Source organism: Chelonoidis abingdonii, chromosome 1 (assembly GCF_003597395.2).
Source record: "Chelonoidis abingdonii isolate Lonesome George chromosome 1, CheloAbing_2.0, whole genome shotgun sequence".
NCBI lineage: Eukaryota > Metazoa > Chordata > Testudines > Testudinidae > Chelonoidis > Chelonoidis abingdonii.
This window is the reverse complement of record NC_133769.1, coordinates 155,590,081-155,616,494: the sequence shown is the minus strand read 5'-3', so window position 1 is coordinate 155,616,494 and position 26,414 is coordinate 155,590,081. Positions and strand designations below refer to the sequence as shown.

Here is a 26,414-nt window from a genome sequence, read left to right as displayed (position 1 = left end):
GTGGATGGGTACAGCATTAAATCGATTTAACGCTCTTTAAATCAATTTAAACGCGTAGTGTAGACCAGGCCAGAGGGAACTTAGGCATCTTTGGGTCTGTAATGCAAAGCTAAACTTTATTATACTGTTCAGCCACAAGGTGGCAATGTGTTTAATATACCTTATTTAAGCTAACCTCAGTCATACCTGGCAGTATATTAAAGAATCTTATGGAAGACATATTTCTGGTCACTCTCTGAGAAGGAGGCTATGTAGCCCGTCTATATATGGTACAGAAACCTGACCTTCTAGAAGCAGCCTTGCAATCTACCGTGTACAAGATGTATATGACATGGTGTCAGAAGTAAACCAGTGCCAAAGGAGAACAGACACAGAAGGAACAAAGCAACGAAGATTGGATATAGAAGGAAAGAAAAAGCATCACAGGTTGCAGGATGGATTTTCATCACCATGCCACTCTTTAATGCCTCAGAGAACTTCAGTTTTGACAAACTATCATAATGGACAGACAAAGTATTTTGCAAGATTTTGCATTGCTAGGGGGAAGCAGGCAGAACATATCTTTAAATCTTTTACCTTTACTGAAGAGAGTAAAAAAGATAACTATGCAAGGTTTCTGGCTATGTTTGATGCATACTTTACATTCAGAGAAATGTGGTTTATGAAATGCAGATTTTCACCAGAGAATTCAAGAATAAGGAGAGAATTTTGAATGTTTTATAAGAGCTATGTATGCATTGGTTGAAAACTGATTTCAGGACAACAAAAATGAAAATAGAGACAGGCTGGTTATTGGATTATCACAAAAATCTTTCACAGCAACTACAATTTTGAACAGATTTAACTCTATACACAGCTATTCAAATAGCAAAGCAATTTGAGCTGGTGAAACAGCAAAACTTAGAGGAATTTGCCACACTTTCAAAACAAGAAACTAGTTTAGAAGCTGTTAACAGATGCAGATTGAGTTCTACAAGTAATTATCATAAGATCCCTAAGCCTAAAAGGGACATAATCCAGGCAAACAATAAACCTTTTCAGACGAAATGTAGAAGACATGGAAAAATTTACAGCCCAAGAGATGATGCATGGCCAGCCACAGGTACAAGGTGCAATAAATGCACAAAATATTGACATTCTGCAGCTGTTTGCCATACCAAGGCAGTCAGGGAGTTGACTAATATTACAGACAATCAAGAACCTTTGTTTCTGTGATCTGTTATGTGGTGATGATATAGAGCCAGTCTCAAGAATGAAACTGAATGTTTATGGCAAGACTACTGACTTTAAAATTCACTCAGAATAGATGTCACAGTCATCTTAGAAGGGATTTACAATCATCTTTGACCCCTCCCAGCAGTGAAATCACCTGACACAGACTTGACTAGCCCTGGAAGTATTCTGAACTGCATGAGCCAGTTCACCACAGAAACAACTTACAGAGACAAAAGCTTTGCATTCAGAGTGTATATCATCAAAGGATCAAAGACAACAATCTTCTCAGCTGCAGTGTGGCAGCCACCATGGGCCTTGTCATAAACAGATGGTTAAGGATTAATGTCTCTTTTACCTGTAAAGGGTTAGAAGCTCAGTGAACCTGGCTGACACCTGACCACAGGACCAATGTGGGGACAAGATACTTTCAAATCGTGGTGGAGGGAAGTCTTTGTTTGTGTTGTTTGTTTTGTTCGTTGTTCGCTCTTGGGGCTAAGAGGGAACAGACGTACACTCAGACTTTCCAAATCTTTCTGAATCAGTCTTTCATGTTTCAAAATTGTAAGTATAGCCAGGCAAGGCAGATTAGTCTTATGTTTGTTTTCTTTCAACTTGTGAATGTTTTTCCTTTTGCTGGAAGGATTTTTACCTCTGTTTGCTGTAACTTTGAATCTAAGGTTGGGGGGGAGGTCCCTCTAGTCTATATAAATCTGAGTACCCTGTAAAGCATTTCCCATCCTGATTTTACAAAGATAAATTTTACCTTTTCTTTCTTTAATTAAAAGAAAGCTTTCTTTTTAAGAACCTGATTGATTTTTCCTTGTTTAGAATCCAAGGGATTGAGTCTAAACTCACCAGGGATTGGTGGGGGGAAAGAAGAAGGGAGGGTTAATTCCTCATTTGTTTAAGATCCAAGGAGTTTGGATCGGTGTGAAGCTTCCCAAGGGAACCCAGGGAGGGGAAAGTCGGGGGGGGAAAGGAGGGGATGGTTTATTTCTCCTTGTTTTAAGACCCAAGGGGTTTGGGTCTTGGGTTCCCCAGGGAAGGTTTTGGGGGAACAGGAAGTTTGCCAAACACTATATTTTTGGCTGGTGGCAGCGTACCAAATTTAAGCTAGTAATTAAGCTTAAAAGTGATCATGCAGGTCCCCACTTTTTGGACGCTAAAGTTCAAAGTAGGGAAAAAACCTTGACAGGTCTAGTGAGAAAGATGGAAAAATTCAACAAAGTATTTGGTAGTATTGGACATTTGAAAGGAGATTTGGTACAAATAACCTTGAGACAACACTGAACCATACAGTATATGTACACCTTGCAGGATTTCTGTTCCATTGCTTCATAAAGCAGAAACTGAATTAGAGAGAATGGAATAGACTGGCACTGAGAAAATCTCTGAGCCAACAGTCTGGTGTGCCTCAATGACAATGATTATAAAGAAAAATGGAAAAATAAGAATATATGTGGATCTTAAAAGACTTAATGAAGCAGTTGCAGGAGAAAAATGTACCCCCCACCCAACACTGAATGACTCCCTCCCCAAAGTGAAAGGAGCTACAGTATTCTTCAAGCTGGTTGCCTCAAGCAGATTCTGCCACATTCCTTTAGCCAAAGAGAGTGCTAAACTGACTACATTTATCACAACCATTGGGAGATTTTGCTTTCAAAGATTACTTTTTGGGATTACCAGTGCACCTGAAAGATGACAGAACTGTTAATGAACAGAAATGGAGTTGTAGAATTCATGGGTAATATTTTGATATATAGGTCTTTGATGGAAGTCCTAACCCTATCAGTCAGTCTGGACTGAAGCTAAACAAAGAAAAGTGCATTTTCCATGAACACCAATTTGGGACACACAATAAACATAGATGGAATCTGTCCTAGCCCTGAGAAAGTAAAAGCAATTGAGAATTGAATGCACCAATAAATTACCAGAATTGAGATGCATATCGGGGATGGTAGTTTACCTTGATTGATACCTACAAGACCTTTCTACAGTAATGAAACAATTGAAAAAACTGTTAAAATCCAACACATCTTGGTTATTTTCTAAACCAGCTATGTCCCTAGGACCTATTGATTTCAAAGGGAGCTTGGTGCCTAGGCACTTCTGCAAATCCCACTAGGTGCTTAATACCGTTACAAATCTGGTCCTGGGTGTGTGTGTGTGTGTGTGTGTGTTTACAGTGGAACAGCTTCCTCAGCTTGTCCATAGTTTATTGCTATTATACATGAAGCTTGTAGTCAGTGTTTTCCCCAGGAATTGAGGGGTGAAGGTGGGCTGTATGGCACCATAGTAAAAACTGAAAACTGTTTCATGACCATTTTATTAGATTTAACTCATGTTTTGAAATCATCACACAAATTAAAGTTGGCTACTCAAGCCTTCTATGAAGCACAACATCTACATCCTTCTTGGTTTCTTGTTATAATTTTGTACAACTCTGTTAATGAACTTCTTGAATGCAATGTGTTCATCTTTGGTGGCTTCTCGTATGTCTGGTACTTCCATTCCTTCAATTGATATGCTCATTAGTTCATTCACATGATCGGGCAGAAGGCGACTTCTTTCAGGACACAAAATTCTATTCAATGACGAAAATGAACACTCAATGGTAGCTGTTGTGACTGGGAGTAGCAAGAGATGAATTCCTACTTCTTTCATCCCAGGAAACATAGCATAAAGATCGGGTCGAGCCACTAGTGATGTTAAAAATAAGTTGAAATCAAATCTTCATTTATTTGTCGCATGATATTCCACTCTGTGTTCAAATTTTCTGTTCTGTCCTGAGCACATGGCAGCCCCATTGTTGGTAGTGGCTCACTTCACTCAACTGTCAGTGTTTTATAGGACAGGGATCTGTAAAAGCTACGTAGAGGTTGAGTAGAACCTAAAAGAAGTCTGTGTACTTTTTCAGTTGTCTTAAACATTTCTTGTCCTCTTCACTTAAGGATTCAATATAAATGTCTTCATTAGTCAACTTCTGGACTGAAGTCTTTGCATCTTCCAGTACTTTTTCAATGGACAGCTCTCTGATTGACCCAAATGCAGCTTCTATTGCTGGACAAAGATCTACTACTGTTGTAGCAGATGCCAGGATGGCGTTGTTTAATGACCTAAATGGTTTCAACAGTAGACTTACAAGAGAGAGAGTGGCAACAGTCTTCTCTGAATGTAGTAGCAAAAGTAATCCACCAGCCTCACTACTTAGCTCCATCCCATCTTGGTAGATACTTTCCAAAGTCAGTAATAATGGCTGGAGTAATTTTAAGACAACAGCCAAGGATCGCTCATGAGTAAGCCAGAGGGTTTTCCCAGGTTGGACTAATTTCAACTTCAGTCCCACTGTATCTTCTATATTTTCCAAGATATTCAGTCTTTTTGGACTCTTGCTGAAAAAAAATATATAATGAAGTCATTAAATTTATAGCTTTTAAAATGTTTTTTGAAGAGTCTGCAGCTTGTACTAGTTGGAGTAGATGGCCTCTGCATTGTGTATAGGAGAGATTAGGGTTACATTTTTCTCTGAGCAAAGCTTGTACACCACCATGTCTTCCAGAGAAGTTTACACAAACACAAGCACAAGCACAAGCACAAGTAGCCATCTGTTTGGGGTCCAATTGACAAGCATTTAACTCTTCTAAGATGTGGGTTGTCACAGATGCAGCCGATGTGTCTTCTGTAACTTGAACATCTAGAAATGCATCTACTAGCCTAACACTGACATCAAGATAACACACACAATGACTTAATACTTGCTCATTTGCATCGGTGCATCCATCAGCCATGTATGCAAATTTTTTGAATGTGGTGAGAGAGGTCTTCACTTTCTCAACTGTTGAGTCTTTTACTGTTGCACCATATGCTTCTAGACCGTCAGCTGAGTTTCTTGCAGAAAGATAGTAGTAAGCATTTGCTGATCTTGTTTGGAACCAGTGTTCAACTTCAGGATGAACAAGTGACAACACACTTAAGATTGGCCTCCAGTTTGTAGCGTGTGGTATCTCTTGCTTAAATAGAAAGTATGATGCCACACCCATGTTTGTTCACATGTCTCTTGAGGTTCACTCAGCTCACAGTGATTTCAGCTGAGCTCTCAGTGGGAGAATCTTGCTGCTAGTGCAGACTGGGCCCTCTCTTCCACTTAGACCTTATTATCAGTGATTTCAGCTGTAGTGGTCACTTAACAAAACAAAAGACTATCTATGGAGCTTAATCAGCTCTGTCTTTAAACAGTGGAGAGGGGCAGGTACTTGTGACTCAGGCACACCATCAAGCAAAACACCTGTCCCCACCCTCTCTCTTGATGCCCTCAATCAGCACAGGCTAAGTACAGTTCTACTGCCCTTTACTCATACCATAAGAATAACAACATTTCATTCCCCGCTCTCCCCCCACATTCAAGTGATTTGTAACCCAACCCCAGCCAAAATCTATTACTTGGGCAACACAGCTCTGTTTGCTGGATACCTAGGTAGATTAGGTGTGACTGCAAATACAATCTGGTCCTGAAGCCTTTCCCCCTCAATCCCTAGCTCATCACTAGCCATCAGGGAGAGCTCATTTAGACTTTGCTTACAAATCATAATTTGGCCAACATCACCAAAATGAATGCACTGACATTGTCATAAAAACAAAAGCTGTATAAGGAAGCTAGTCTATGTACATACTTTTCAAATCTATTATACTTTTTCAGATACACATATTTTATCATACACTTTATATGCTTTTAAAGTATGTATTAATATTTCTATTTCAATTCAAATTTCCATTCAGTCACTAAATTGGCAACACTGCATGTAACTAATTCACAAAACTGGGGGTGGGGGGAGTTGGGGAAATTCAGGGGAGGTGTAGAGAAATCCCTGCTTGTAGTAATGTCTCTAGCTTTCAATTATTTATAAATTTGCCAGACTGTTTGAGCTTAATTTTCCATTCTAGTTTTCTTCCTCAGGCTGAAATATTTGGATCGTTTCAGCAAAGATGGTTCAGCGGTTTCTGGAAATGAGGTTAGTGACAAATAGATATTTTTGTCAATGGTAAAACATTTTCCCAATGATTGCTTTGAAGAGCTATTGCACCTTCATGCTTTGGAGCAATAACCTGAAATTTGGCCGGGGGATATTTCAGAAGTCAGAGGAGTGCCTTTTTCTGTCCCTAGGAAAAGTCTTCTAGATTTGTCTGAGTTACAAGCTTCTGACAATTTCCATTTGCATATGCTCAGTACAGCTTTTTGCAGGCTTGCTGCTACAGTTTCTAAAAACTCTGTTTGCAATGATTATTCTCCAGACCCACAAAGCTGCTACACGCCAAATAAACTGAGTATGCTCTTAGGTTCCACTCAACTTTCCACATGGTAACCACACACTGGTTCAGCAGCAGCAAACCTCTTTGGCCTAGAGGAAGGTGTGCTGGAGGGGGAGCCAAATGATCGTCTACTGATTGGTGTTAATAATTCTTTGCACTTCCCAGCTGTTGTTATTGGACAAGGGCTCATGAACCTACTTAAACCTGAGTGGTTGGAAAAGATCACTGCTAGAACTGAGAATAGAACCCTGTTTCTAATACGGTAAAGACCCAAGGATTATCCCTTTAGCCACACTACCTTTCAGAATGAATGTGCCAGCTCTAGATACTGAGCTAGACTCTCTGTAACTATAAGACCACACTTCCTTCCAGAGCAAGGAATAGGATCAGGAACCCTTATTCCCAACATTCCCCTCTGACTACCAAATAGTTGTGTAAGCAAAATGTGTTTTGTGTCCCCCTCTTGTAGCTTATTCACATACAGGGCAACATATTACTACTACTAATTACTCCTTTAATTCAAATGGTAATATCTGATCACGTCATTAGAGACTATTTGTTTTAGAGGCCTCATTTAGTGCACCAGATTGACAGAGAATGAGTCAGAAAGTTGCAAGAAGTGAAAGGATATTCTCTTCGGGTTCAGGTGCTGGCATGGACTCCAGGAAATCTGGATTCTATTCCAGACCTTGCCACAGACTTCTGATGTGATACTGGGCAAGACTATATCCCAGCACACATGCATAAGGGGCCTGGATTATGATTGCACAAGTAACCTTAATTCCTCCATTTTCTGGCTTTTGAATGGTTGACTTTGCAACCTTACGATTCTTTTAATGTATCTTTTTGTACGTACTTGTAGGTTGCACCCCGTATTATTAAAGTTACCCAACACTTCCCATAATAAGACCCTGTTTTCAGTTGCTTATATAACTTTGCCAGACTAACTGTTTTGTCTAAATTTAAAATTTCCAATGATCTTTTCTCTGAATAGCTCTTACATCCTCATGTTTTGCATCAGGGACTTGAAATTTAGAAGAGGGAAAGCCTTTGTTTCTGGAATGTGTCTTTTGCTTTCACCATGAATGTCTGCCCAAATCTGGCCAAGTTAAAAAACTTTGAAAAAATCATAACTTGCACATGCTGATGAGAGACTTCTTCAATTTTACTGGCTAAAACCTCTGAAGATTTCATCCTCTCTGAGCATGCTCCATCCCCTCACAGCTCCTAGTGCTGATGAGACTGTGCGTGTGCTGTCCTCACAGAGTATTCAAGCATACTCCAGGCCAGGGTTACAAGGGTGAAGTAAGAATTCCTCTATAATGGCTGCTCTGAGCTGCGGTGGGGCCAAGCACCAGAATAGGTAGCAAGGAGCCTTGTCTCTCTTATGGTCTCAGTTAAGGCTGGCTGGAAAATAAGAATTTCATGAAAATTTTTCAGGTTTCAACATTTATTCTGTTTCAGTGCAGAATGAAACCAATACTTTTGTAAAGTTTTTGCGAAACATTTCAGTTTTGATGAATCACCATTTTCTGGGGGAAAAAAACTGTTTTGTTGAAAAATTCCTGATGAGCTCGACTCTCATGACCCCACCCCTTTTGGTACCCAGGCATCAGAGGAATAATCCATCTGATTCAAATACAAAGGGACAAAAGCCAGACGACAGGGTGGGAAAGGAGTAGATTGGGACAAAGAGTTTGGTGAGACTGGGGCTGGAGATAGGGAGAAATGGTGACTATAACTGGCTGAGATAGGAGACTGTGACTGGGAGATGCTGAGGGAAATGGGGGAAGACTGGGAACCAGTTGGTTGGTGGGGAACACAAGTATTAGACACAGGGCTGTGGGGGAGACTAGGAATGCTGGACAAGGAGACTGGGACTAGACACTAGTGGGGGGTGTGGGAGCAGAAAAAAGGGCAGTGGGGAGGGGAGACTGATGTGACAAAGAGCTATGGAGGGTAACAGGAAGAGGGCCTGAAATATAAGCCCTTGTATCAGAGGCCTGGTATGAGGCCTGAGGCCTGGGCTAGCGTAGTGGTCAAAACTTTGCTAATATAAAGCAAAATCAGGCTGTGAGCTAGAGGCAGGCCCTTCTCATAGCATCTGGCAAGAACTGGGCTGATATTGCAAAAACACACATTCCTGAGGTGCTATGCACAGAGCACTCACGCAAACACATTCCAGAAGGTTGGTACCAGAACACCTCAATACCAACACATTCCCTAAAGATATGAGGTACACGCTGACCCATCCTAAAGATAAGGTCAGGATGACAGTGTGATGGTTAGAGATGTACAAGGGGATGGGTGCTAAGTGGCTATGTCAGAGGGTGTTAACTGAGTCAGAGGGACAGTGCGTAATTTGTTGGTACTGATGTATAAAAAAATATCTCAGTGGGAGTGTTTTTAGCTGGCCTAGGGGATAATGGAAAGTCCTGCCATTAATTGAGCTAGTCCATTGCAACGAGCATACATATGTTAGTGCACCTTTAACCATTGAGCCAGGACGTTAGGACTGTCCTTCATTGACAATAAACCTGACCAAATGCCTTTGAACCGAGTCTGTGCATTTATTGGGCCGTTCAATCAGAGCCTGCTGTACAGGCTATCAGGCCAGCGTCAGTACAGCATGCAGAAAGAACACACACACACAGCCAAACATCTATCAACATGGAGTAAGGGGAGAACTGGGACTGGCACGACAAAGAGACTGGGACCAGGAGCCAGTGAGGGTGGAGATTGGGGCAAGAAGTTGGGAAGTGGGTAAGGGGAGGGACTGACACTGGATGATGTGTCTGGGGAGGTAGATTGGTACTAGAAGACAGTGGGGGGTGGAAGGGAGAGATATATTGGATGAGGAACTGTAACTGGCTGGATAAGGAGTTTGAGACTGGATGTGGGATGGGAGAGTCTGGAAGGATGGAGGGGAGACTGGGATTCAGACAGTGAGTCCTGTGCATGAAACTAGGACCGACAGTGTAAAGACTGAGACTGGGCTGATATGTCTGAAGAATGGTGACTGGAGCAGGTTAGTCAAGGTACACAGGACAGAGACAACAGATCGGGGTGGCGAATAGATAGGTCATTGGAAAGGATGAAACAGGAGACAAGCTTGGGGAGAATGGGCAAAAGAGTCTGTGTCCACTACAGTAGACTCCCCTTGAGATCTGGAATGGAATTCTAGAGTTTCATCATTCCTCAGCAAAGTACTGTGAAACCCACTGGCAAAGTCTGTGCCCCACCCCTTCCAATGTTGGCCCACATAGAGGATGACAACCTACTACCATCATCAATTACTCCTTTGCTCAAGTAAGTAGCTAAGGTCTGTGTGTGGAGGATCTAAAAGTTCCATCCCTGCTGACTGTAGCTTATTAGTTTATTTTATCATCCATTTATCATTGTGTCATGTGATGTCATGGTCAACTCATATATAATCAATATTGTAGAATTATAGAAGTATAGGATTGATAAGTACTTAGGAGTGATGAGTGTGTATTAGGTATATAAGTAAAGCATGGTTGAAATATAAGGCCTACAAGCTGAGACCTGTAAGATTTTAGCTTAGCCCTACTAAGCCATAGGTTTAAGAATGTTTGAAAAAAGTGAGTGGCTTTGGAATAACCCTATGCTCATAGGGTCACAGGGTTACTGCATAAGATGTGCCAATAGGTGAGGTTACAAAAAAATGGATTGCAATAAACCTATATATTGTCTGAGACCATGACACACCTGACTGTAATATCTTTAAATGTCCTGACTGCTGGATACATGTCATTCATAAATGCTAATGAGAATAAGAGGAACTATGAACAACCTATGAAAAACAGGGCACACTAATATTCATGGGGTGTGAAAGTACAGACAAGGGAAAGAAGGCTGACTGACACCTTCATGCATATGCATAAGATGTTAAGTGTGGCTAGAATTACAATACAATAGAGGGTTGTCTCGTTGAGTAAAAGTGAGAAGACCCCATAAGAACCCCAGCAGGAACTACCCCTCTAGCGATCATCATCTATTGAGGGATCCATCAGACCCAAGAATATCTTTGAGGATGTGATTACAAATACAGTTATAATTATTGTGTAGGTTTTTGCAGGATATCTATATGTATGGGTAATTGTAACTTTACTTATTGCTTTAGTAAAACTTGTAGTACAGATAAGACTTCGTAGTTCTTATTGTGTCTGTGGTCATTGTCCTTCGACTTCGTGTGTTCATAGAGCCTCCATATTTGAGAAAAGCACCAGAGACCATTTCACCCTGTTATGTTTAAAACTGTAGCAACTGGAGCCGAACCCATGGTAGTGTAATCACTAAATTCACTTTAAATAAAACAAAAGGCTACATGAGGAACATGAGTATCAGTATGATGCCACAAAATAGAATTTCTGTTTATTCAATTTGCTTTTTTAAAAACATAGGAAATCACACTCAAAAAACTATATAAAAATACATTATTAAGGTTGCAAAGTAAAGCACTCCAAAATCAGGGAATGCCAGAATTCAGGTTGCACTGCAATCTTGATTTGCCCCTCACCCCCTTGTGTGTATACATTATGACATGATCATGCATTCTTTTTTCCACATGACCTCTGACTCATTCAGTGCACAGGGGAGGATAGACCTACTCTGGGGTGAATCAGGATTGTGCAAAATGAAGGAGGTTATCATCTGTGGAAACACTACACATCATTTGTTGTAGAAATTTGAAGATATGTTGTGAATGACACAGGAGACTGCAGGAAGAGAGGAGAAGATCTCATGGTTAAGGCAGCTGATGATGCTGTAGTCTATTGAACTGTATTCTATATCTGCCTCTGCCTGTGTGATGCTGAAGTCATTTAAACCAAACTTGTCACAGGTGATCACTAATTGTGAGTTCCTCATTTTCTGGGTGCCCAATTTGAAACCTTGAGGTCCGTTCAGAAAAAGTGATGAGCATTCATGGCTGCAAGTAAAGTCAACCAAAGCTGTGTTTTGAACGTGTAAAATGCTACATAATGCTAAATACGCTGAGAAATCAGGTCATAGGTGTCTTGGATTAGATACACAAAATCAGTGGAAATTTTTGACCTTAATCTTTCTGTACCTCAGTGTTTCATCTGTAAAATGGAACTAATACCACCTCATCTCACAGGGATGTTGTGAAGTATTAGCTACTACAATAAGTGCTATAGAAAAGCCCAAGATAGCTGCTCATTTAGTGAGCCACGGTCCAGCTTGTGCATTGAATGAACTAGGCGTCCTGTGAAAAAAACAGTATGTGATCATGTAATTAAAGATTGTATCATAACGCATACACCCACAGGTGATTGTGATGGAGTGCACAAACCTTACACTGGAAAGGAAGGGGTTAAAGGGCTACTCTTGAGCCAGGCAGCCCCACCCCACAGCACCTGCAAAGCCGGCACACGCTGGAGGAGGAGCTTAAAAAGGGAAGCAGAGTAGCTCAGTGGGAGGCAGATAGTGGAGGTGAGTTGACCTGCATTCTGAGCTCCTGGGAAGAAGCATCACAGGAATTCTTGCTGTCTGAGGCTGACTACAGAGACCTGACCAAGTCTACAAAGAAGAGACCAGTGACTCTCTGAAGGTCGAGACTGTATCTTTGTGTTTAAGTCATTTACTTTACCGAGGGGGAAGAGAGGGGACTGGAAGGAAGTGATCCAGGGAGTAAGCCATATAGTCTCCCAAGGTGCTGAACTTAGCTGCCTACCACTTTGCACTGGATCACTGATCAGTGTTGAGGGTGGGCCCATGCTCCCTTACCAATCCCTAAAGAGGGACAACCCTAGGTGGGGAACCTAGTTGTAGGGAGACCCTGAAAGTATGAAGGTCTGGACCACAAGACCCTGAGCCAAGGGGAATCCTTTACTGAGTTCTGAAGACTTCCCCATTATCAGACTCTTTAGATCTACTTGAAAGTTTGACTTGGCTGGGGGGCTGTGTCATGGAGAGGACAGACCACCATGGGCAGAGCTGTAGTAAGAAAGTGGAACACCTGGGAGGTAGACGACCTGCCACATTCCTGCCTGAGCCCTAGACGGCACTGGCAGTGAGTGTTGCCCTTCACAAGGCTGAATTAAGGTAGTAAAGGAACGTGGGAAAATGAAAGCTGGTTGCAAACCTAACTATAAAGAAGTTATTGAAAGAAAGAGATTACATGCAGAAACACACCACCACTAAGCACAACACTGGAAGCACAATACTGAGTCAGAAAAAACACCTCCGGATTAGTAACCAATGTGGCTTCCTATCCCCTAGATGCTGCTTCATGGACTCACATCCAAGTACTAACCTAGCTCAAACCCATCTAGCTTTTAAGATCAGAAAGGATCACAACACTAAGCAGTGTGACTCTAGCGACTGAATCACACTTTTTACAACTGGTTTTGCTCTACTGAGTAGCTTAGGTTTAAATATTTTAGTGGGGTTTTGTAAGAAAATGAAAAGTATCCTTTCCCCTGTTCAGATTCCAACTCTTACAACTACTTCCTTTGCTTAAAATAGTGCAACAAGTCACATTAATCAATGTGACTTTACAGACATGATGCAGTTGCACACCAATGGTCTCATTTTGTGTGACACTTCGTTTTTTGCCTCTAAAGGTGAGGGAGCTCCAAAAGTCACTTCCAGACTGAAGTCTACTCTATGCTGAGGTACCATATCCAGTGTCCGGCTGCTGTGACATTTGGTTGGCTAAGCTGCCCACCCACAGTATTAACACTATAGGGCTACAAAGCTCTCCATTTACAAAGTAGATAAAACTACTTAACACAAAATACAAGTTCTGACTTCCTACTTGGTATTTTACCTTGAAAAGATTTCCTTCAGGATCCAGCATCTCACAGATAACATTGGAGGTGTGTTTCATAACGTATCTCCCTGCTTGTTTCTCCTCACTCTTGCACAGAAGCTGAGTTTTATTGAAAATCTCATGGGAATAAACTGCTGAACAATCATCGTCAATGAATAGGCAGCCGGTACTGGAGGGTAACACCTGCCAAAACGAGAGGAGAGGAGGTTCAGCTGCCAATGGTTGACTTCTGAGTTTAGAAACAATTTGAAAATGAGCAATTGTTGAATTCAGGAAGAAAAATCCAATCCAGACCTTTAATATGTAATTATCCTGTTTGGAGGGAGTGGAGAGGGAAACAGAGAAAGACAAAGCCCAAGACGTAGGCTGATGTTAGTCTGTGCAATATTTTAAAAATTAATATTTTTAATACGAGAGAAATTTTGAACTGGCTTCTGAAGTAAATGGAAATCCACAGAGTTGTGGAGTTTGAGTATAGGTGGAGTGGCCACATTCTGCAAAGTTGGAATCTGGATAGGATGTGGAAAGGCCATAGAAAAGGGAGTTATGATAGCTAGGGTAAGAGGAGACAAAGGCAGGGATGAGAAGTTCAGAACACAAACACATACATTACACTGTTATAATCTTAGACTAATGCTCACCTGATATGTTCCCTGTGGCTTTGCTATAATAGATGTCCCATCTCCAAAGATGGTACAACAGGTGCTATCTTCACAGTTTGTTATAATCGTAGCAAAGTCAGGATTCTCCACTCGTATGCATTTTACTTTCCTTCTGATAGTTTGTAGAGATTCACCTAGTAATGAAAACAGGTTAGCCACACCAAACAGGAGGACATGAACTGTGGGACAATCTATGTCTCAGTTTCTTTATCTCTAATAGGGCTGGTCCTTCAGCTCTTGCACAGGGCACCTTGACGAACTCTTCTCCATAAAAATTCCTTTCATTGAAGGCACCGGCTCTTATATTCTCAAAACAATCTGTAGGCTTGGAATTCTCTTAGACTCTGCACTGTATTTGGACATCCAAGTAGCTACAATAGCAGAAAATCCTCACTATCATATATGGCTTGTCAGAAGATTATGTGTAGTAGACCTAGCCAAAATAATCCATGCATTTGTAACATATAGGCTGTACTACTGAAATTCTTTATATCTGGGAAGGAAGCCCCAGGCTGTGAGGAAATGCATCAGCCCACAGCAACACAGCTCACAAGGAACCCGTCATCCTGATATGCTATTCTCTAGACTGGTTCCCCTTTGAATACATAGTCCAGTTTAAAGTCCTACATAGTCCTGTCTACCATTTCTCCCTTCATGACCAGAACCTCCCACTACATTCCACTAGAACAATGTCACTGTCAGCCAACAGGGGTTGGCACCTGACCTTGAGGGACAAAACCTGCACAGCAACTGGACCAATGAGACATACTGCCAGAAGGAATATGAATGACCATTAGCCTCACTGCATTCAGAGACAAATGTAAAACATATCTCTTTGCACCTAAGTTTTTTCACAATAGTACCAACTTCTCACAGATTCAGTAATTTAAAAATCAAACACACTTAGTCTGCTTGTTGATGACAGGAAAGAAAGAGGAATTTTTTTTTAAAGTAGACCTCTACCCCGATATAACACCACTCGATATAACATGAATTTGAATATAATGCAGTAAAGCAGAGCTCCAGTGGCAGGGGTGGGGCTGCGCACTCAGTGGGATCAAAGCAAGTTCGATATAATGTGGTTTCACCTATAACATGGTAAGATTTTTTGGCTCCCGAGGACAGTGTTATATCGAGGTAGAAGTGTAATGAGAAAAGTATGCAGCTACTACCACAGTGATGAGGGTCAAATAAGTGGATCAATGGATGGATGGAAGACCTGCTTGTTACTTCTCTTTTGCCACATTGAAGTCTGTTATAACAACTCCTGAAGAAATAAAGTTCTCCAAAGAAGCCCATCCTAGACCAACTGAGATCAGATTTGTTGTGTAGGCTATACATATAAAACCTTGGTTGGAAAATCTATTGTTTATGTTGAAATATTACAGTTTTACAAGATACAGGAGTGGGAATTGCTCCCTTTTTGATTTTACCTATTTCTTCATTATCCTCAGATACAAAAGGTTCCTCATAATCTTGATAAAATGTGGTGATTCTAGTACCATCAGCATGATCCACTATCTTGGTATCATCCATTTTCTGAACCATTAGCACCTTGTCTTCTCGCATTATCATAACCTGGAAGGGTAAAGGAATACTGGTTTCCAGTGGCTCTCAGATACCACTGTAACAGCAGTATCAATAACACATTAGATAGATAAGATAAGATACTGCACATTTGACAAAGCTAAACAACACAATTTTATATTGCTCAGTGGTTTGAAAGTTCAGAGTTTTTTCCAAATCTAATACCTGTGTATCTTTAATAGTATAATATTAGAGATCTAAGGAAACATATCCAATGAACAAAATCTGTAACAAATGCTATCAGCCAGATCTTTAAACTCAGTAGGTTAGAACTATGATATTAGAATAGCAGTACCATTCCATTAACTGGGTCAGTTGCCTGATAAGTTAACAGTGGCTTCAGATCCATTCTGTTTGCTCCCTTAGTGCCCACTTGAATGCCTGATGGGGTGGTTGTTATCCAGGTGCCTAACTGGTTGTCTACAGGTTGTAGCAGAGTAGGTAGGGGTTCCTGAACAGCAGATTCAGGCAACTCATATTTGGCTGCTGGTGCTGTGCTACCTTTGTGGCCACCCTTTCCTGTAAGAACAGAAACAAACACCTATTGGTCTAGGTCAGTGTAATATGTAGCACAGAGCATCAAAAGATGTGTCAGTAAACTATAAACTTTCTGGAATATCAAAACAAGACATTGCAAAATTAAAAAAAATAAAAAAATAAAAATAAAAACCACATTGCTGTAATGTGTAAAGTGTGGCTGGAGGCCCAACTGAGATCAAGAAATCCTGAAACGTGGTCTCACTTGCCTTCTCTCTGTCTCCGCAGGATGAAATCAAAGTTGATTTTCTACAGGTTTTTCCTGATGATGAGCTCAGTCACCAATTTCTATTCATGAGATAAGGCCCCAGTAAAGTACAAGTTAATGTTATGATTATGGGTAATTATTTTGAGCTGTACTCTGAGGTCCTTACTCAGCCCTTACTTAGCCAAACACCCATTGACTTCAAGAGGAGCATCCCTGAATAGGGACAGAGTAAAAGGTTAATAAGGTCTCAGGGATTTGATATTACCAAAAGTCTGAGGATTTACTTTAATATACTTTGTATTGGGTCACTCTGGTATTGGTGAACTCATATATATTTTCATATGTATGTTTTCTTCCACATTAGAAGAAAAAGAAAGGGCTGGAGAGAAAGAGGAGACATTAATGCCTATAAAGGTGACAAACTTAAGAAGTATTGCAACACTAAAGTGCAGGTAAAATGGCACATTCTCAACACTGGCAGAACTTCCAGGCTGCAGAAAAACAATAACTGCAGCTGATTAACACTGAAAATGCTACCTTTTTTAGTGCTGATGTCAGTAGAAGGCACCAGTTTTGGCAATGGTTGGCTCTGTAGGCTAGTCTCAACAATGGATGATTGTGTACTAACTGCAGGTGATGATGTTAGAACTGAATCGGGACTCTTGATCACCGTGCCATCAGGAAAAAGAACCTCGGGAGAAAACAAAGCAGTTTCTTTATATTAAAATAATTTTAAATAACAAAAAGAACATAAAACAGAGAAAATGTTCAAATGAAAGTAGTAAATAAAGGAGAAGGAAAGAAGCCCTCAGAGTGAGTGCAGGAGATAAAGATCACTAATCAGAAAAAAGTGGGATCAATAATTGTAACTGCACAAGCTTCAAATAAACAGTGATTCTATTTAATTACATGGTGATATTATAAACATAAAACATAATGACCATTCTGTTTAAATCGTTGATATTTCCTGAGTTTTTTGTATGCCACTTTTTACAGACCTGCTAGCTCATTTGTCTCACTGTATTGGGTTTTGTTCTGGGATGGGTCATTTCCAGCACTGGAGTATATAGCTTTTGCCATGATAGTGGCTCATAGAGGAAGAAAGTTACATACTCACAGTAAATGTGGTTTTTCTTGACAGGTTGTCCACATGTCCTCCACTCTTGATACATGTCACAGGATGGTGGGCCTCTTTACAAGGAGATGGGCCCAGTCTACTTAACTTGCCTCCCCAGGTGGAGAGAATGAAGATTGTCATGTGACAGGTGGATCATGTGTCTATATCAGGCCTCTGGAGTATAGATAAGAGGGGCTTCATGAAGGCAGTCAAGCCAGAGGAGAGAGTCACAGGGCAGACAGAGGCCTGCCCAGGGACAGGAGGTTTTGGATCCTTTTCTGAGAGAAAGGAAGGACTTCAGGTAGCAAGCCCTGCAGGTTGCTGCTTGAGACGGAGTAGGGTAGGGTTGCCACCCATCTGGTTGCACCCAGACAGTCTGGGTTTCAGCTTGTGTGTCTGGGGGCTGCTTAACAAGTCCTGATGTCCATTTTTTTTAATCTGTGCAAAAAATGGCAACCCTAAGCAGAAGGAAGGAGGCAGAGCTGCAGAAGCTGCCTCCCGGGCCAAGCTGCTACACCTGGCCCTGTGCAGCCCACAGATGGTGGACAAGGCAGCCTCAGCTGTACTGGTGAAGACCCTGCAAGCGATGGGAGCGGGGCCATGGGGAGAAGAGGTTGAGCAGGGCGCAGGGCCTCAGGGTCTGGTTACCAGCCTTTAGAAAGGTGGCAACCCTAGAGCAGGGCAAGACTCCAGGTGGAAAAGCCCTGGGAGTGGCTGCATGATAAAGAGCAGGGGAAGATTCAAGGTGAGTAGAGGACAGAAGAGAATCAAGAGGCTGGGATTGAATAGGGTCCCCAAGAGTGGCACAAGATATCAGAGTTGAGTACATTAACTTTGTCTTGTGGTGACAGACATTATTTGGGACTCTGATAACAAAACTCTCTGGTCACCAAAAGGAGTTTTGCTTTCAATTTTCAACTTCCTGTGAATAAACCTGCCCTTTTGTGGGGTTATTGAGGAGGCCAAAAGGGGAACTGGGGCAGTGGCAAGTGTAAGCACAGATTAGATCAGGGTAGGTGGTATGCTGACAGTGCACACATGTCCATGAGTAAGGTGACCATATTTATCAAAGTAAAATCAGGACATGGCAGGTCTCTGGCTTGAGCAGCTTGGCATGACCGCTCACCTGAGAGCCCCCCCCCCCATGGGGCTATCCCAAGCCACTTGGCATTGCTGCTTGCCTGAGCCCCATGCCACCCGGGACTGTGGCTGACCACCTGAGCCTCACAGCACAAGCCCCATTACCAGCACCTCGTGTCGCCACTGGCCTCTCCAAATGTTCCTGATGGGGGTACAACCCACTTTTTGGGCAAAACTGGGCATTTGTTCCATTTGCTTTTGCCAACTGATCAGAGCAACCTGAAACTCGCAAAAGCAAAACAGGACAAATGCCCATTTTTGCTAAACAAAATCAGGACGTCCGGGACAAGGCTTAAAAAAGGGGACTGTCCTGGCCAAAACGGGACATATGGTCACCCTATCCATGAACTCAAGATTGGACTATTTTGGCCAGCAGTTTCTGTTGGGTTGTATTTGTGTCCTGAGTGGCCTTGTGCCCTATGCTGAAGGCAAAAAGAGCAGGGGAGCCCTGACTGCCACTCAGTTCCTTTGCCAACACAGAATCCAGGTGTTCTAGGGGCAGGTCACAAAATATCTATGGATAACACATTTCAAAGACTCATAGTTACTGTAAAGTAAGTAACTGTTTCTTCATCTTCAAGTGCTTGCCAATAAATAACCCACTCCTGGTGACTAACAAGCAATGACATGAATAATAAAAACATAAGAACAGCCGTAGTGGGTCTGACCAAAGGTCCATCCAGCCCAGTATCCTGTCTACCGACAGTGGCCAATGCTGGATGTCCCAGAGGGAGTGAACCTAACAGGTAACAAACAAGTGATCTCTCTCCTGCCATCCACAAACAGAGGCTAGGGTCACCATTCCTTACCCATCCTGGCTAATAGCCATTAATGGACTTAACCTCCATGAATTTATCTAGTTCTCTTTTAAACCCTGTTATAGTACTAGCCTTCACAACCTCCTCAGGCAAGGCGTTCCACAGGTTGACTGTGTGCTGTGTGAAGAAGAACTTCCTTTTATTTGTTTTAAACCTGCTGCCCATTAATTTTATTTGGTGGCCCCTAGTTCTTATATTATGGGAACAAGTAAATAACTTTCTTATTCACTTTCTCCATCACATCACTCATGATTTTATATACCTCTATCATATTCCCCCTTAGTTTCCTCTCTTCCAAGCCGAAAAGTCCTAGCCTCTTTACTCTCTCCTCACATGGGACCTGTTCCAAACCCCTAACCATTTTAGTTGCCCTTCTCTGAACCTTTTCTAATGCCAGTTTATCTTTTTTGAGATGAGGAGACCACATCTGTATTCAAGTATGTGAATGTACCATGGATTTATATAAGGGCAATAAGATATTCTCTGTCTTATTCTCTCTCTCTTTTTAAATGATTCCTAACATCCTGTTAGCTTTTTGACCGATGCTGCACACTGCCTGGATGTCTTCAGAGAACTATCCACGATGACTCCAATTGCTTAGGGTCTCAAGCAGCTCAAGGGCCCCCCTATTAATTATTAGTATGTGTTGTGTTTGTGGAAGCAGAGGGGCATGACAGGAATTAGAAAAGCCAGGACCTGCACATCAGTCAAGCTGGAGCCAGGAGGGGAGAAGGCAGATGTCTCCAGCCTGCTGCAGAACTCTGGAGCTGAACTGGCGCTGTGCAGCACCCTACCCCCAGACGAGACTGACACTGGAGAGGAGTTGCTGGGACTGCCATCTGCAGTGTACCCTAAAAAGACAGCGGACTCTTGGACTACAGAAACCCCATCCAGACTGTTGTAGTAAGTGGTTCAGGGACATAAGACTTTAGTCTTATTTTGTTGCTAGAGCATAGGTCAGCCTGTTTCAGTAGGATCCCTGCTGACCCAGTGGCAGAGCCATTTGCCACTGTTAGGGCCCTGGGCTGGGACCCAGTGCAGTAGAGTGGGCCCAGGTACCCCACCCCCTGCTGCCAAATGCACCCTTGGAGTAGCAGCCTATTTTTCCCAAAGGGCCAGAGCCACAGACTTATTTGCTGGCTGTCCTAGCCAGGAGGCTTAGGGGAAAGCCTGCTCCCTACTCTGTCCTGCCCTGCCTAGAGGGCCAGGGCCTCAGATTGTTTATCTACTGGCTGCCTTAGCTAGGAGACTTAGGTGAAAGGCTGCTCCATGCTCTACCCTGCCCAGAGCCAAGACTGTGATTGCCCTGGCCCAAGCCTCTAGGGCTAGGGCCTGCTTATTGCTATGCATGCCAGAGGGCCAGAGCCATAGACTGTTAATCGACTCTTTGTTGCCTGATGCTGCGACACAGAGTGGCCTCCCTCTGAGTCTGGGCCTGAGGGACCACTACAGCAGTATTTTACACACGGTGGGTCGCGATCTACTACTGGGTTGTGGCATGTAAGGTGCTAGGTCGCCTTGCTCTGGTAAGCACCGCCGACTGGGACATTAAAAGTCCTGTCGGCAGTGCTGCCCAGCTAAGGCAGGCTAGTGCCTACCTTTTTCCAAAACTGCGCTGTGCCCTGGAAGTGGCCAACAGCAGGTCTGGCTTCTAGGCAGGGAGGCCAGAGGGCTCCGCGTGCTTCTCCCGCACCGAGCACCAGCTCCACACTGCCGGCCAATCAGAACTGGGAAGGTGGGGGGCAGTGCCTGTGGGCGAGGATTGCACGCCTCTGCCTAGGAGATAGACCTGTTGCTGGCTGCTTCCAGGGCGCATTGCGGTCCACAGTGCACCCTAGCTGTGCTGCTGATGGGGAACCATGGGAGGTAAGTCTGCACCCCAACCCTGTGCCTCAATCCCCTGCCCCAGCCCTGAGTCACCCCACACCTGGAACCCCGTCCTGGACCCCAAACCCCACATCATCAGACCCATCCCAGAGCCTCCACTCCCATCCCAGAGCACTGACCCCCTCCTGCACCCAATGCCCTGTCATAGCCCTTAGTCCCCCCAAACCTGGAGTCCCTCTTGCACCCCAAACCTCTCATCCCCAGCCTAGAGCCCTGCCTCTCTCCTGCACCCCAACCCCCTGCCCCAGCCAAGAGCCCCCTCCTACACCCTGAACCTCTCATTCCCAGCCCCACCCCACAGCCCTCACCTCCACCCCCCAACCCTCTGCCCCAGCCCTGAGCACCTCCCAAACACCAAACCCCTCATCCCCAGCTCCGTTGGGTCATGGGCATCAACAATTTTCTTCAACTGCCCCACAATGTTTGAAACCACTGCCCCACAATGTGCCACAAAGTTAATGTGCCATTAATTAGGAAAGTAACCCTTCCTGGGTTTGGTGCCTAGAGGATATCCACCAATTTGTGACTATTTTCCTGTACTAGTTTAGCTTGAGTATAAGAGCTGCAGTCATTCTCCTAAGCGATTCTTGGTAAGATATGAAATCATCTGGGACAGGAGAAGCTGAACTCAGGGCCACTGCATCATCCAGAGAGGATGAGTTCGGAATTACTGGGGCCACAGGCGTTTCCTGGGGCATGAGCTGTTCCTCTGGCAAAGGGTCCTCCAAAGGAGGTGGCTGAGGAGGATGGATGTTATCTTGTGCTTGTGTCATAAATTGCTCTGAGATCTGTGTGGAGATTTGGATCTGTGGGAATGAAAAGCACCCAGAGATCCCCACGGGGCCACTGAGACATAGGGTATGGCATAGGAAGCCAGTACACAGTGGGCCAGGATGAGTTGTCTTTACTACGAGAATGACTCTGCTCTTGGTACCAATGTTTACTCCACATGGGTATCTTGATCTCTTTAGTCAAGGCAGGATTAGAGAGGAACTGACGGACTCCAACCTGGAGTGTGATCTGTGATGTGCTGTTTGAATAATCAGTGGGCATCAGATGTACTATTGTGCTGGGGTCACAGAATAACCCAGTGGGATAAGGTTAATGTTAGTACCATAAGCAGAATCATGGTTGGCACTGCAAAGGCACCTTGAGAGGGTTTTGTATCAGGGACTGGAACTGAGGATGGGTGTGCTTCTGGTGTCAAGGAGCTATTTGGTCCACACCCTGAGAAACCCACCGATACTGAGAATGCTGATGCCAAACTTGATGATGTAGACAGTGCTGAGGGTGCGTCAGTACCCGTCCAGTCAGCATAGGTACCATGGACGGTGCCTGCTTCTTCATTGTTACCGGAGATGAGGGCAATCTTTGTCCTGAAGCAGAAAAGGACAAAAGGTTTGAACTAGCCTGAGGCACTGGCCCTGCCCTGACATTCTGAGTTAATGGGGATGCCTGTACAGACAGACAAAGTAAGTCTGATGCTCCCATGTAAACTTGTAGGGTCAACAGCACCGACAGCAATGGAGCAGCAGTCATGTCCATAGGTACTGAATTCAATGGCTGTCCCACAGATAGTTCCAGAGTTGACAGTACAGCACTGGGATCCTCCCACCTTGGTACAGGGGGCACATGGGATGATGCCCTGGCTCTATCCTGGGTACCTCAGTTTTGCTGAGGCTGAGGCCCTGTTCTCAGTGAAGAGGAGGATGAATCCTTCTTCAGTCTTGGATGGCTCCAGTCTGTTTTATGAGACCTCTTACGACGGATATGTGGAGATGATGAATGACCCCTTTCCTTTATCAAAGGGAGTTCAGAGTTCTGAGGTCTGTCCAGAACTAGCGCAGAGGCAGAGGACATCTAAAGATGGTTGATCAAGCAATCTAAAAAAGGTCCAGGTGCGGAGACAGGCCTCATTGCCCGTGATGTTGCTTCAGGCTAATGACTATAGTGATCTGCATTCTTTTAAGAAAAGAATGACAAATACTGCACTTTTCTTTAGTATGGCCTTCGCCAAGGCACAATAAGCACCGTGTGTGAGTGTCACTATGAGAGATAGAAACCCCATATGACAGGCAATTTTTGAAGCCCAGGAAATACTGCATAGCCTACAGTGCTGAGCAGAACAAACTACACTAAACTACAGGTACTATATACAGTACGAAGGTCTCAGATACAAACTGCTGATGCAGTAGAAAAACTGTGAGGAGAAAATCTGCATGCGGAACTCAGATGCAGGTTGCAGATGGTAAGAAGGAACTGAGGAGGACTGGGGTGCTGCCAGCCTTATATAGTCTCAGGAGGGTGTGGCGTTCTGTACCTCATGGGAACACCCTTCCTACACCCCCATGTTCATCTTTATAAAATGATTGTGTGGTGTCCAATGCAAAGTTTGTCATATCGGGTGTCTTCGGAAGGCTCATGATGCACTGAGCCTGGTTGTTATAGTGATTGTCTTCACAGCAATGTTATAATAATATTATAGGTTATAATTTCTTGTATGTTGTTATGAGGCTGAAAATGTATCCTCATGGCTTAAAATAAGCCCAAAGAAAAACTCTCCAAGAGCAGAGGGGCAGTTCACACCTCATCAGGGCATGTATGGGACAAACAGAGCTCAGCCTCACAGGAACGACAGACACTGGCCTAGGCAGCAACAAAAGGATTTGTTGGGCTCTTGAGTGAGACACCTCTCTTCCCTTGGTCAGTTTGGGAGTGCAATGATGCAATGTTCACCTGACTCTGAAGGGTGGGGGCAAAACCAAGAGGGAAGAGAACATGATAAAAGGGAGAGATCGTTGCCATACTCTCTTTCTCTGTTCCACCTACATCTACAGACACCACACCAAGCAATTGAACTGCTGATCAAAGAGGAGAACCTGGCTGAAGAGCAATAAGTCAGCCTGTGGTGAGAAGCATCTAAGTTTATAAGGGCACTGAAAGTGTTAAGAGCAGCTTAGAATGTGTTTTGCTTTTAGTTCATTTGACCAAATCTGACTGGTTATGTTTTAACTTATAATCATCCAAAAATCTATCTTTGTAGTTAATAAATCTGTTTATTCTACTTGAAGCAGTGCATTTGGTTTGAAGCATGTCAGAGACTCCCCTTGGGATAACAAGTCTGGTACACATCAATTTCTTTGTTAAATTGACAAACTCATATAAGCTTGCAGCACCCAGTGGGCATAACTGGACATTGGCAGATGGAAGTTCCTAGGGTTATGTCTGGGACCGGAAATATTGGCTAGTGTCATTCGGTTGCACAGTCCAAGGAGCAGCTTACATGTCAGAGGCTGTGTCTGAACAGCCCAGGAGTGGGGGTTCTCACAGCAGTGCAGGCTGGCTCCCAGAGTCAAGGATTGGAGTGACCTAGCAGACCACCGGTCCGGATAACATGAGATGGGAACATCACAGAGGGTCACAAGGAGGTGTATGGCATGAGCAGTGCTCTAACAAATACTGCTGCAGGAAAAAAAATCTCTGGCTCTTGGTGTGCTAGGTGACAACATACTCAAGTGGAATACGCTTCTGTAACCACTCAAAGAAGAGATTATAGATAGGCAGAATATATTGAACTGTCTTAGGTACTGATATGGCTCCTATTACTGAAGTATCTGAACACCTCACCATCTTTAATGCATTATCCTCACAATGCTCCTGTGAGGAAGGGAAATACTATTATCCTCATTTTACAGATGGGAAATGGAGGTACAGGAAGACTAAGTGACTTGCCCAAGGTCACACAGGAAGTCTGTGGTGGACTAGAGAATTCAACCTAGGTTCCCACCACCTAGACTAGCTCTCAAGCCACTGGACAATCCAACATGTCATCTGGACAGGAAAGAAGCACTGTACTATTACAGAAGTATCAAAAGCAGTAGTCTTGAAATGACATTGTAAAAAAGAGTCTCTGGGGCACCTCCCTAGCTGGGCTGGGCTCCTCACCTTACCCAGTTTCCACCACTTGGATGGCCTAGTATAGGCCACAGCCTCTTAGTTCTGGTAGTGGCCCCACCCTTGTGGGCCTGCTCACTTTCCTTCTGAACTTTTGCTTTTCCCTTACCCAGGTCAACACAATCCAAGCCCCTTCAGGGGTCAATAAAAAGGCAAAAAAGCCTTACCTGAGGGGTGCCTGAGTAGTAGTTTTGTTGGAGTCCTTATGGCTGGCTAGCTGAGCCAGTTGCTCCCTATCAGGCTTGTCCTGGGGTTTGCTGGACTCCTTGCAGAGCTGAGGGCAGTTCTGGCATGAGGGTTCCTCCTGCTATTTCAGGAGCCACTTTAGTCACCCCCTTCTCAGGGTTTCCTGCTTTGCATACTGCAGCTTTCTCCCTTCAAAGCCATCAACACTACCAAGCATGACTGGCAGGGCTGGCGGGACTGAGCTATCTTAGCACACACTCTCCCAAGCCCCGTCTGTATCAATGTGGGATTTACACACCCCATCACAGACATCTAGCCTCAAACACAGGCTGGACAACTCTGTGTTGTCATTCCAAAAGGACTGTTATTCTGGCTGTGGTCTTTCCAGGAATTATGTAAAAACCATATCTTTTCCCAATGGTGCAGACTGCCGACAGGCAGAAACTGTAGGCCACGACTACTTGGCCCGTCCAGAAAACCAAGCTGAACCCATTTCTAATCAAACTCTTTACTATACCTGGGTGGATCCATCAATCATGTACTTTACGACAGTTCCTTGGCTGGTAATGACTCTAGACACTTCCTGTTCTACTGGTTTCTTCACTGCTTTGTACAGATGGGAATGCTTCACCCTTTGCGGATAACTCTGCCTAACTAGGATTTCCAGAGTCGGTTGCTTGGCTTTTTCTGCCTTGGCCTCATCTGCCTTGGTTTCACTTTTGTTGGCTTCATCTGCCTTGGCTTCAGCTTCCTTAGACTCAGCTTTTAAATCTGAAATTAAAGTCTATATTAATTAACAGTACCAGAGTAGCCGTTGTCATCTAAGCAATTCTAAGGAGCCCATCACTGTTGCATCTTAGCTTCAATACTGGTGAAAATTATTATTTAGTGAGTGTCATCACATTGGCTGATGCTTTACAAACATAAAAGTAGACAGTCTCTGGAAATAAATTCTTTGGGTCAATCTTAGACACAGACA

At 43.5% G+C, this 26,414-nt stretch overlaps 1 protein-coding gene across 4 annotated transcripts in view; it reads right to left on the bottom strand.

The window, feature by feature from the left end:
• Positions 1–26,414, bottom strand: part of SPAG17 (sperm associated antigen 17) — a 301,346-nt gene that overhangs the window by 48,931 nt on the left and 226,001 nt on the right. For all 4 annotated transcript variants that reach the window (XR_004372764.2, XM_032773620.2, XM_075071732.1 and 1 more), the window contains exons 26-31: positions 25,953–26,206; positions 16,871–17,024; positions 15,884–16,107; positions 15,435–15,579; positions 13,981–14,135; positions 13,337–13,522 (exon numbers count right to left, since the gene is read on the bottom strand). Coding sequence is in view for 3 of the 4 variants with exons in the window: in XM_032773620.2 (XP_032629511.1) it covers positions 13,337–13,522; positions 13,981–14,135; positions 15,435–15,579; positions 15,884–16,107; positions 16,871–17,024; positions 25,953–26,206 (1,118 nt within the window). In the remaining variant the exon portion in view is untranslated. The remainder of the gene's footprint in view (positions 1–13,336; positions 13,523–13,980; positions 14,136–15,434; positions 15,580–15,883; positions 16,108–16,870; positions 17,025–25,952; positions 26,207–26,414) is intronic.